A 12625-nucleotide genomic window follows, 5' to 3' on the forward strand; every position below is an offset into this window, starting at 1 on the left:
ATGAGCCAGCAATAACTGAAGAAACTCGTCACAAGTACAGCAAAGTTGACCATAAGTTGAAAGGCGGTTCCAGGGAGTTAGCGGACATTGGTACGGGCAAGCCCCTCCTGTAGCGTCCGCCCGTACGGGGTGCCACAACCTTCCCGGGGTCAAACCATATAAGTTCTACGAAGGGACCGACGCCAAAAAGAAAGCTATTCATCGTCAAACAGAGCCGTCATCCATCAGATCCATCTACACCACACCGAAGGAGATCCACCACCATAGTTCTTCCATTTCATCTCCCACCTCATCCATGGCTCCATAGCCATAGCCATCACAATTGTAATAGAAATCTCTTTGAGAATTGGCGACTATATGTAAGAATATTGTGATTTCAATTCAAGTATTTACAACAATGATTCCTATCTTTGATCTTGATATTATGTGTGAGTAGTCCTCATGGGCTCCGGATTGGGGTGAATCCTCACAGCGTTTATATGCATCTAATCTCATGAATATGTGTAAGAATCGAATAGGAGCTTTGCAATCTTGTATCATTGTCTCTTTGCCTTGATTTGAAGATCAGCAGATACCCATGTCTATTTCGATCAAGGGAATAGGTGGGATGACGGGAGATCGGTGTGCTACCGCGAAACCTCAGTGACAAAAGGAAAAAGTAACGGTACATGTTTAGTGATTCACTCAGGATCAGCTGTACAATCATCTAGCTCAATGATTTGGTCCATATTCATTTACTTAATATTTGTTGTTACTCGCGGCTGTGAAAATAATGGTTGGACCAAGAGACTCTTGTCACCTCTGGCTTTAGGGACAAGAGTATTTTACGGATGTGTTGCTCACAAATCTCTTGTCACTATTTGATTTACTACACAATTGTATTTCATTTCTGTATGACCCTCGCATATTTCGATCTATTGAACGCAACCCAATCAAAGTAACTAGATAGATCCGGTAAACATAAAATTAAATCAACTAGCAAAATCTTGTACTAGATGTTTCGTTTACACCATTTTAGCGGTGCCTCCAAAGGTTCGATTAAAGCTAGATCTACAATCCATAATCCGGATCGAAGGAATCAACCTTTATCTCGGCACTCGCCGCCGCTATGGTTTTTCTGGCTGGTCTCTCTCGATTTGGGACCGAAAAGAAAATGACCCCCAGAGTTTCGTGATTTCTACCGATTAAAATGGGCCGAAATCAAGTCGGAGGGGAGGAATAAAACAACCAACCAAGTGCCGAAACTGTGCTTGGTCCGTAAATTTCTTGGCTCTGAGAAAAAACCCAGGTTTCGGTCTAATATACGGTGAAATAAGCGGGACCGCAACTTTATCTAGATATATGTATCGTATCTGGATAAATTATAAAGTTAAGTTAATTAATTTAGATCAAAAATAGTAAAAAAAATCTTATACTAAAAACGAAATGTTGATGGGGACCAAAAAAAAAAGAGTTACATGGCTCGTCGCGATCATCACAGATTCACAGTCCATGCCGACGTGAAATGCAGCCAAACTAAACAAAAAGGAAGTTCAAGTCAAAAAAAAAAAAAAAAAAGGAAGTTAACGGAAGGCGTAGCCAATATATACGTGTTCATTCACTGAACGCGTAGTCATAGAAATACGCGAAACTATTTTTTCTCTCATTTCCGCAAAATAGGTCTGGATCCGTCCGACTCCGACGCACAACCCCACCGAGCGCCACCGCCATGACCGACGCGACCCCCGCTCCCGCCGGCGGCTCGCCGCCGCCACCGCAGCCAGAGAACAGCGGCTCCATCTCCTCCATGGTGGCCTCATCCGCCTCCTCGGCGGCGGCCGCGGCCGCGGACTTCACGCGCCGGGGCGAGGCCTTCGGCGCCGACATGGCCGCCGCCGCAAGGAACGCCTTCGACACCGGCACCGCCCACGCCCACTCCTCCGCCATCGCCGCGTCCGATGCCGCCAACGCGGCCATGGCCGAGGCGCTCGCCGCCTTCCCCACCCTCACCCACGCCGCAAAGGTGCCTCCTTGGAACCATTCCCCTCCCCGATCCCCCCAAATTTTGCTCAACCCCGAACCAATCTCGTCCTCTGATCTTTTGATGTAGCAAGAGTTTCAATGGGTGAAGAACGAGTACTTGGCTCGTGAGCAGATGGCGTTGGGCAAGATCAAAGGTGCTGAATTGTTGCTGAATTCGGATGGTTCAATGCTGCATTTCCGGCTGTATTTTTTCTGAAATCAAATATTGAAATCTCGATCTATTGGTGTGTTTGCAGAGGGTGTCATCATGGCGATCGAGCATCCAGGCATCGCTGCAGGCTCCACCGCGGTTGCAGGAATCGTGCTGCTCAAAAGTAATAATCTCACTTCCTTGGAACTTTGGTATTGTGCGTGATAAATTTAAGCTGTTTGCATTAGAATTTATTTGCTTCTTGTTATCTTGTTTGTTATTCACAAAGAAATATGCTACTTCCGTGTGGAAGGCTTTATGCATAAACACCTGTAGAGGATAATCTTGTTTCCTGGGAAATCATTGGCTTTATGGTATCATGTTGGATGAGGCTAAGCTGTTTGTATCAGAACAAATTTGCAATCATGTAGATATAGCTTCTAGATTTTCATGGTATATGTTAAATCTCCCTGAAATTCAATTCAAATTAGCCAACCTATAATATGTAGATATAGCTTCTAGCATTTCAAGGTGCTGAACTACAAGGTTGTTGATTCAGTGGAAGTCTGCTCCACGATATTCCATGAAGGTTGAAAATTTGGGTGTTTTTTATATACTGCTAAATGCTAGTATGACTGAAACTAAGTCGCTACTCATTGCAGGGCCAAGGAGCTACCTGATCCAACGTGTACGGCGTATATTTGTCAGCAAGGAGGCAAGCACTATATGTCAGTCTAGTTAGCTCGTACATTACCTTATTGTGACTGGAAGATGTTATTTGCTAGCTTCATGTTCTTTAACCTACATGTATCATCTTGTAACTTTTAATCTTGTACTACATGGTGACTAGCTATGAACCTATTGAACAACATTTTTTTTCCATAAGCATGTTCTGATACAATTCCTTCTGCTAGAACAAAAATGAACACAGTTTTATGTTCTGTTTTGGTTCCTACATTCTTCGAGAGCAGGTTGCTTTTCTTTAGAAATGACTAGAAACTAGGTGGATTGTCTAACGCAAATTTCCATATTGTAGACTCTACTTTCCGGCATCCAGGCTGAAGTGAATCACATGCGGCAAACTGTCAATCTTGTGTCAAATGAAAGTCAAAAACTGATGGTAAAATTACTTTTTTGATAAAACCGAGATGTTTTCTGTCAAACTTTGAGAATTATGTTCTATATGTTACTCATGGTTAAAATTATCCCGTATATAATCCAGGATAGAGCAGCAACAGCAGAAAAAAGATTCCAGAAAGGATGGAATACACTCAGGCATGTTTTTCATTGTTTCACCCTGCTATCATTTCTTTCCTTTACTTTCTTTTGCTTAATATAATACGGAAATGAATCTGCCTTCTCAGGGAAGAAGGGCGTGCCATTCAGAGTGAGCTGAAGCAAATTAGTGACATTGAAAACCAAGCAGTAGGTGCGTAGCAATTCCCTGAGATATCTCTGCTTTGTGTCATGATGCCCTTTGATCTTTAGTGTGAAAATTTCTCCTCTTGAATCTTACACATGATAAATTGCTCCTTTGCAGGTCTCAAGGGAGTTCTTGATCAACTTCCGAGGGCACACGCATCTGAATTTCGATCAGAGGTCAGTACATGTAAAGTAGTTTGCATTCCGTTACACTACCGTTCTCCTATTCAGCTAGGTACAGCTCATGTGCTGACGAATCTTAGTACCATAGTAAGCATGAACTTTGCAAACCATGTGCAAGAATCTGGCCACGATATATTTGGCCCATCTCCCTTACATACCTGTGGTCATTTTGTTGATGAAGCTGTATGATTCCATAATATAAACTTGTCAAGTTGTTTTCTCTTCTCGCAGATATCTGGCCTAGCCTCCCAGGTCAAGAAGGACAAGCGGGTGCTCAACTCTGCCCTCACGAAGATTGTGAATTACGGCGTCCCTATCTAACCGCATCAATGGGCACACCTTTTTTAATCCTGAGGAAGATGAAGTGCATGCCGCTTGTTTATCTTAACCAGAGGGAAAAAATCGCTGAAGGAATGGAAAAAACAATAAGTTTTGTTGCTCTTGCAGACCTGTAAATGTGCTTCTGCTGCACAGATTTGTCACTAGCACCAGATGATTTTTTGCGGTGTGTTTGCTGATGGAAATGGGCTGATGTATTTTTATTTGTTGGCATGTATGGTTGGCAGCTCTCGTTATAGTATCTGTTTGCTCGCATGATGCTGCCACTATACATGCTACAATTAGAGGTAACATCAGTTTTGTTAAGGTACGAAATTTCTAAGTTCTACCCACATACGTGATTCAAGATGGTGTACACATGAGATGGCATGAATTAGCCAATGTTTAACTCTTTCCAACAATTATTTTGACTATACGTGCGGCAATAGATTCAAATCCGAAGTCATTTCTAAATACAAATCCAATGACTTCAGTTTTGAACCACGTAATTCATGACACTGTTACTCCTTGGTTAAATATAAATCTTGGCGTCTTCATGTGTGGACGGATTGCTAAAATATGTTGTTGTCTTCTCCAATCCAACTTGATTGATCCTGCGATGTGGGTGTCTCTCCAGTCATACTCATGCTGTAACCTTATCTAACATGTAAAAAATTGTTTCACTTAATTATAGGCGGCAGAGAAGACATTAGTTCATTGTTATGCTCGTCGGTTTGTACGGTCACACTTGACAAGATCGAGATGTGAATGAACAAACTTATTATGACCTCAACTGGACAATGTTTAGGGACAATCTCAACAAAATCTGTAGCAGCTGGAAGCAAATCATCAAACGCTGACATAGCAGCTCCAGCAGAGAAACCTACATTCATCATAATATCAATGACCACCATGCCATCACATTTACCGACTACTGCCCGGTTGCATCTGGCCGAAGCAGCTAGAGCAAGAAGAGCCCTGGCGGAGCGCCATGGCTTCTACAGAAAAATCATTCGAGGCATGTGCCGCTGCTGCCGATCCTGCTGGAGATTGTACCGGCTTGTCATCTGCTACTTGGTGGTGCCCCTATCCATGAATGTGCCTACATATAATCACAGGACCAAATTTTGTTGGAACTAACACTTCGGACATCGAGGCCATAAGAACAGCTAGTCTACATTACATAACAGAAAAGCAAGATAAGGACAAATGAATTAAGGAATGGTGGCATATAACTTCATTTATGATATTTGCGCGTTTCATGTTCTACAACATGATTCAGCATACTTGGCTAGCAGTATATATCAGTTTGCTTACCAAACTGAAGCCATATAAGTGCGATGAACCATCACCCTAGCAAAGCTAGTAGCGAATCATAGGCTTTGAGCTTCAGAAATCATATAAAAGCGAGATCAGGCAGCAATGCATGGACAGATAGATATGACACTGCATGCTTCGCCATCCACCTGCTTAGCAGCATCCTGAAGCCTCCTCAGGTTGGCACAACTTCTCGCGGTATGATGCAATGTATCCTTTCTCATCCTCACAGTACCTGCAAAGGAAACAATTCGATTTATTCAGAAAAAAAAGGTGGAACTAAATGGTTTTGAATGCACTATACAAACAAATCACATAACAAAGGACAATACTCAAGTAATAATATAATAATATCCCATCGTTTACTGTTGTACCTACAAACCGATTATGTATTACACATCTGATGTGGGCATCACTTGTATACACATTCCATATACTATAATTTATGCTGAGTACTATAGTTCAAATTGACACAAGAATTCAAATGAAGCCAGCGGTCGACAGCCACTGGGAGCAACATATGGAGTGTGAGAAGTTGTACCAATCAGCATGTTTTTTGCTGATCCATGCCAGCTACTAAAAATGGGTATTTGAAATCAGAATGATCCGAAATGTCAGCTACTATATTGTTAAGAACACAAACTGTAGCTAGCAACTGAAGTGATGGTTATTCACGCGCAAATAGTCCAGGGCATCAGCACGGAAACGTACAAATAAAATTAAGTATCTGGTCAGAGAGAATGGTACACGGTGTGAAGATATAGTGGGGATTAAAGAGATGGTGCAGAATTTCTATGGCGATTTATTCACTTCAGAACTTTCACCCTCCATTGATGTTGTCCTGAATGCTATACCTCGCAAGGTGACCGATGAGATGAATGTTGATCTGACTCGCGAGTATACCAATGAAGAGATCAGGACAGCTCTTTTTCAGATGGGTCCCACTAAGGCGCCGGGGCCCGATGGTTTTCCGGCCTTATTCTATCAGACACATTGGGATTTTTTTGGCAATGAAATTTGTCAAGCCGTGAGGAGTTTTTTGGAAGGGGGAGTTATTCCAGAGGGTTTATGTGATTCCATTATTGTCTTAATACCGAAGGTGACTAACCCTGTCCTCTTGAAGAATTTCAGACCTATTAGCTTATGCAACGTTTTGTACAAGATTGCTTCCAAGGTGCTGGCTAACCGGCTGAAAATTATCTTGCCCTCGATTGTTTCTGAGCATCAAAGTGCATTTGTTCCTGGCAGACTTATCACAGATAATGCACTGATTGCATACGAGTGTTTACATACCATTAAACAGCAACAATCGAAGAGGCCTTTTTTTGCGATGAAGGTGGATATGATGAAAGCCTATGATCGCGTCGAGTGGAACTATCTGGAAGGGTGTCTTTTGAAGCTCGGCTTTTTGCCTTCCTGGACTCGCACGGTGATGCGCTGTGTTACTTCGGTTAGGTATGCGGTCCGGGTAAATGGCGAGCTGACCCAACCTGTGATTCCAACTAGGGGTATATGGCAAGGGGACCCTATAAGCCCCTATCTTTTTCTTCTCTGCACCGAAGGATTGTCTTGTCTTCTGCAACAAAAGGAGCGCCAAGGTGAACTACAAGGTATTAAAAATGGTCGACTGGGACCTCCTATCTCACACCTACTGTTTGCGGACGACAGTATATTCTTTGCCCGCAGTGATAGAAGAAGTGTTGATGCATTATACAGTACCCTACAAACTTTCTGTGAGGGGTCGGGTCAGAAGATTAACAGAGACAAGTCTTCGATTTTCTTTGGTGCCCACTGCCCAAATGCTGTCAAAAATGCAGTCATGCAAAAACTAGAAATACAAACCGAGGCCTTCAATTATACCTACTTGGGTATGCCCATGGATGTGGGAAGATCACCGGTGAGTGTTTTCCGCTTCTTGTATGATCGCATGTGGAAGAGGATTAATGGCTGCTCGGATAGACCAATGTCCAGGGCTGGGAAAGAGGTCTTCCTCAAGTCCGTCATCCAAGCTATTCCATCATATGTTATGAGTTGCTTCCAGATTCCAGTGTCGATTTGCGAGGATATGAGAAAGGCTATTGCAAATTCTTGGTGGGGAATAGAAGAAGGAAAGAAAAAGATGCATTGGAGATCTTGGCAATGGCTCACTACGCCGAAAGCACTTGGAGGGATGGGTTTTCGTGATATGGAACTCTTCAACCAAGCGATGCTAGCTCGTCAGGGGTGGCGTCTGCTCATTGACCCATCTTCTCTATGTGCTCGTGTTTTAAAGGGGCGATACTACCCGAACTGTGACTTTTGGGACGCGCCATCGCCACGCTCGGCATCTTACACCTGGCGCAGCATCCTACATGGTCGTGAATTATTGAAAACGGGTGTCCGCTGGGGTATCGGAGATGGCAACTCAACGAGGATACTGGGTGACAATTGGATCCCTGGTGTTTCCCCTATACTGTTGAAGCCAAATGTTCCTTTGCTGGATTACCAATTGGTGAGCTCTCTGATTCTGGAAGATACTCGGTCTTGGGATGTTGAGTTGGTCAAGACCATCTTCTCTGAGGATGTAGCAGCGCAGGTCCTTCAGGTCCCCATCAGCCGGCATGGAGGTGCGGATTTCCTATCATGGCCACACACACGTTTCGGCTGCTATACTGTGCGTTCTGGTTACAACTTGGCTCGTGCGTGTATGTTCAATGAACAAAGATCTTCCGTTGGTTGTGGCATGACGTCAGGAACTGATGGTGACTCCAAACTTTGGAAAACGCTATGGTCAGTGAAGGCACCTGGGAAGATGATAATTACACTGTGGCGTTTTTCCCATGACTGTCTTCCATCTGGACATCAACTTCAGAAAAGGCACATCCCTGCTTGCACTGATTGCATATTTTGTGGGCGTCATGAGTCCATAGAGCATGCACTATTATTCTGCCAATTTGCTCGTGAAGTCTGGGAAGCTGTCCGAACTGTTCATCCAATTAATCTTCAGCGCAAGTATTTTACTTCTACTCGGGTCTGGACGCTGGATTTTTTGGACCGGTGTTCTGACTTGGAGGCGACTGCTATGGTCGTTTCAATGTGGCATATTTGGGATGCAAGAAATAGGTTCCGGGAAGGTGAACCGATGATGCACCCCAGGTCAGTTGCTGAGAAAGCGCTAGCTTATATTCAGATGATCGTTACACATCTTTACAAACCACCAACAAGTCATAGGCGTGAGATCAGTTCATCAATGCTAAAATGGTCTCCGCCACCGACTGGCATGGTTTTGGTTAATGTGGATGCGGCGATTTTTTCTGTTTCTCGTCGGATGGGGGTCGGTGTCGTGATCAGAGACCACAATGGCGTGTGCTTGACTGCTTGCAGCGAGTACCAGGAAGAGGTCACGTCGCCGGAGATTGCTGAAGCACTGGCCTTGAGGCGTGCAATCACCCTTGCTAAGGACGAAGGTTTCACCAAGATCATTATCAATTCTGATTGCTTATCTGTGGTGAATCGAGTGAATGCAGTGGAGGATGATCGATCCCTTTGTAGCCCTGTTATTCATGATGTTAGGAAGCTGATGGCCTCCTTTACTTCATGCTCCATCAATCATGTTGTCCGTGGTTTGAACGTTGCTGCTCATACTATAGCAAAGTTGAGTGTTTCTTTAGGCTATGTGGTGTGGCGGGGTGTTTCTCCGGATTGTATCCGTGAGATCCTTTGTAATGACATTATGTTTATGTGATCAATAAAGTTTAATGTTCTCTCAAAAAAAAAAAAATAGTCTACTCTATCCATATGCGTACTGACATATAGGAATTGGCTAGAATCTGGGCGGAGTTTCAGCTGCACAAATAAGACTAGTAAAATTGAGAGCTGAGTCAAACAAAATGCAGTAGGCTTACCTCCTACAATCTCACATCTAGTATATTTAGATTAGTACTTGGTGAAGATGCAACAATAGCTACTTCATAATCTACTATCATGTCGTTCGTCAGTCTCAAATGGAAGACATGTGATTTTCCTGTGTACAAAACCCAAGGCATTCATACAAGTGATGAACATGAAAGAAAGGAAATAACCTTTCATGCCCTAGTAGCTCTACACCATTAGCATCATTTTTAAAAAAGAATGGCATTTTCCTTACAGAAAAAAATTCAGCTTCTCAACAGAGAATGGTGATTTATTAAGGCAATAGTGTATTCAAGTGACGCAAAGTTGGTTCCAATCTAACATTGAACCTAAGGTGATACAATAGCAATACAATGAAAGACAGCCAGCTCAAATTATGTTCCATTTATCTATTCAGTTTATTTCCAACATCTAAAATATGAGAATGCTTAGCTGCTGCTACAGTTGAGAACAAAATATTTGCAGAACATTGTCTCTTGGAAAAAGGAATAGGAAAGCATCAGCAGTTTAACAATGAGTCATACTCTGTCCTATAATTGCACATATCTTTCACAACATGGGAGGGGACTTGAGATTTAATTTTGCTGGCGGAATGCACCTACTAGTTTGAGCCCTTATAGATCTCCTGGAACATTGGCAGCCCACCAGGTTCTTTCCTTAAAGTATCATGTCGATCGCTTTCCTTTCAGTATAACCACGTCCTACAAAAAGTTTATGCAGGTGCACCTACTAGTTTTTTTTTTCTCTAGCATGCCAATATATTTTTTGGCCTGAAATGGGGCCATGGCATGAATCACATATATAGTTCATGCAATTTAACAGGGAATAACTTGGACTCATCAATCTCAAAAGGACGTACCCAGTGCTGAGAGCTCCCGCACTGTGCGGGGTCTGGGGAAGGTGTTAGTGGCAAGCCTTACCCTCACAAAGTGCAATGTGAGGAGACCGCGACTCGAACCTGGGACCTCTTGGTCACAGGCGGTGAGGCTCTACCGCTGACTCATCAATCTCAAAAGCACGATATAAATAATAGCACGAAACCTACCCCTCTTGCATCATTCGAAACAATCACAACACATAATTGCATCACTAAACAAAACAACTTGCCACTTATGCTAGGATGTGCTGAAATGTTTGGCACATTTGCTGTGGCCCATATAAGATTTAAGAATTTGACTAAATAAATCTCAAAGCCCAAAAATGTGCGACAGCCCAAATGTGTTTCAGCTCATGTTGGCGGCTGCACATGAGTGGCAAGGGGTGGGTGCTAAGTTTAGTCCCACATGGAAAGTTGGTGTCATATGTAGTTCTCTGAACAGATACAGTTTCACATCTGCAAGAAGTGAATGGTAGGAAGATATGATATGATTAATTCACGCCATATCCATTGGTTTCTGATGATTAACGACATATGTAAATGAAAAGACTAGTTCATCTTTGATAATGTTTTAGTCCCATATAGATATAGGTTACATTTCGAAATTTAATAAGTTTCCCAGCAAAAGTACGGTCAGCTACAGGATTTAGGAACAAAGATAATCTTAGAAGAACATGTGAAAGGAAATCAAAGCATGAAAAAATACATATGACCAAGAGGAATAAACTTTGAAGCATGATTCAATTATTAAACTGTGAACTGCAATTTTACTACTAACTGAAATAGGATAGAAAAAAAGAAGATAGAACATGCTAGATAAAATTCAGCATGACAGTAAATCACACTAATATTTTATGGAGAAGTCATGGTTATAACAGAGAATTGGTCCATTCGTACATCAGATTTCCATGATCTTAAGAGGAAGTCTGAAACCCCAAATACACTTTCTTCTCTACCGTACCGAATGAGACATCAATGTTAGGCAAAGAACACCCAAACAGGAATTACCAGCTTACTACTCAGAGAGGAAACTTTGTTGTGCCATTCACCACTACCAACTTTGATAGCCCGTTCTGGGTTCATGTAAATCTGAAGTTAGTCGGCCCTTCTCCTCTGCAAGCGGCCACATAGTCTTCAGCGAGGTGTGGGGCAGCATCCTTGTGACGGTAAATGAATTTCTCCACAAATACCTTCTCGCTCGCCGCAAATGTATTGAAGTAATCCCGCTCGCGATCTAGCAATCCATTATCCTTGAGGAACTTTACAGTGTAGTACCGGGGCCTGAGCCGGCCCTTGAGGCTAAGACCGAGCATTGCCGGCCGACGAGCAATGTAGCCCGGTTCCAACCCCACCTCAGAGATAAGGAACTCCGATTTGCTCTGCATCGTGTCCTTGGACATTGTGAGCAGCATTGGCAACTTGCAAACAGCGGTGCCTACCTCAGCATCGGACCACCTGAACGCGTTCTTCAGTTGCTCCACTTTGACAGCGATCGTCTCGTCGCTGCGGAACGCGACAGCCTGCAGCGCAAGCCTGAACATCCCAGAGCCGCGGGGCACGCCTACAGCTTCAGCGCGCACGGCCATGGCCCGGACTTGCTCTGGTTTGGTGCCAAGTAGCCATGGCTCGGCGAGGCACAGCGAGGCGATGCCAGTAGCATCTATCCCGCACTCGTGTAGGAACGCGACATTGGGCTTGACCACCTTGTCGAGGCTTCTTGTGAGGAGGTAGTTGCTGAACTTCAACGCTCGGGTGAGGTTCTCGTAGGAGCCGAAAAGGCGCACGCAGTAGGGTAGGTTGGAGCCGATGGATCTGCTGCGGAAGCTGAAGGGGGCGAGCGAGACGAGGCGCGCGATCTCGGTATGTGAGAGGCCGGTTCCGGTGAGGTCGGTAACGGTGGAGGCCAGCGTTCTGTCTACGCTGGCGCAGAGGAACTTGGGGTCCTTGGCGACCACGGCGGCAATGTCGGCTCTGGAGAGGCCGAGGCCGCCGAGGAAGGCGAGGACTGCATCGGGATTGGTGGGGGACTTGAGGTGGGAGAGCTTGGCGGAGGCCTTGAGCGCCTGGGCTCGGGTGAGGCCGCAGGTGCCGACGAGGTAGTCCTCCACGGCGAAGCTAGGGTTTGGGGAGGCGGCGGAGAGGAGGCGGTGGAGAGATGCTATGGGCGAGGTGGTGGGAGAAGATAGGAGGCGGGTGAGGATGGTGCGTCGTCGGAGCATGGCGGCGCCGCCGGCTCGGAGGGAATGGGGAACGATGGCCAGTAAGCGAGACTTGATTCGGGAAGATGATTTGCATTACTGGTCAACCTTGTGGGACGACCAAGTGGGCCCCACACGTCAGTCAGTCTAACGTTTCCTGCCATATCTCTATCTCTACTACTTAAAAAGACTAAAATGGTTCCTTATTCTGCCATCCTCGATACGTTTCGTCGTTCCACCTCTCGCTACCTTTGTCGTCGCACTCTT

At 44.5% G+C, this 12625-nt stretch overlaps 2 protein-coding genes across 2 annotated transcripts; one reads left to right on the forward strand and one right to left on the reverse strand.

Moving 5' to 3' along the window:
• Nucleotides 1-1672: 1672 nt before the first annotated feature.
• Nucleotides 1673-4455, forward strand: LOC127308994 (RGS1-HXK1-interacting protein 1). The gene is made up of 9 exons (XM_051339964.2): nucleotides 1673-2002; nucleotides 2090-2156; nucleotides 2259-2336; nucleotides 2815-2867; nucleotides 3189-3272; nucleotides 3375-3427; nucleotides 3517-3581; nucleotides 3693-3751; nucleotides 3989-4455. The coding sequence occupies exons 1-9, from the start codon at nucleotides 1709-1711 to the stop codon at nucleotides 4076-4078; spliced, it is 843 nt and encodes a 280-aa protein (XP_051195924.1). The 5' UTR covers nucleotides 1673-1708; the 3' UTR covers nucleotides 4079-4455.
• A 6518-nt stretch (nucleotides 4456-10973) lies between these two features.
• LOC127308993 (transcription termination factor MTEF18, mitochondrial-like) lies at nucleotides 10974-12423 on the reverse strand. The gene has a single exon (XM_051339963.2). It carries the CDS (start codon nucleotides 12377-12379, stop codon nucleotides 11240-11242), a length of 1140 nt encoding a protein of 379 aa, XP_051195923.1. The 5' UTR covers nucleotides 12380-12423; the 3' UTR covers nucleotides 10974-11239.
• Nucleotides 12424-12625: the final 202 nt, after the last annotated feature.

Source organism: Lolium perenne, chromosome 6 (genome assembly GCF_019359855.2).
Source record: "Lolium perenne isolate Kyuss_39 chromosome 6, Kyuss_2.0, whole genome shotgun sequence".
NCBI lineage: Eukaryota > Viridiplantae > Streptophyta > Magnoliopsida > Poales > Poaceae > Lolium > Lolium perenne.

What these genes read in the sequence shown, in the direction of transcription:
- LOC127308993 (XM_051339963.2), bottom strand. Translation starts at nt 12,379, where the DNA reads ATGCTCCGACGACGCACCATCCTCACCCGCCTCCTATCTTCTCCCACC.
- LOC127308994 (XM_051339964.2), top strand. Translation starts at nt 1,709, where the DNA reads ATGACCGACGCGACCCCCGCTCCCGCCGGCGGCTCGCCGCCGCCACCG. An exon ending in AGGAATCGTGCTGCTCAAAA is followed by an intron (nt 2,337 to 2,814) that starts GTAATAATCTCA and finishes TACTCATTGCAG; the next exon opens with GGCCAAGGAGCTACCTGATC. An exon ending in GTATATTTGTCAGCAAGGAG is followed by an intron (nt 2,868 to 3,188) that starts GCAAGCACTATA and finishes TCCATATTGTAG; the next exon opens with ACTCTACTTTCCGGCATCCA.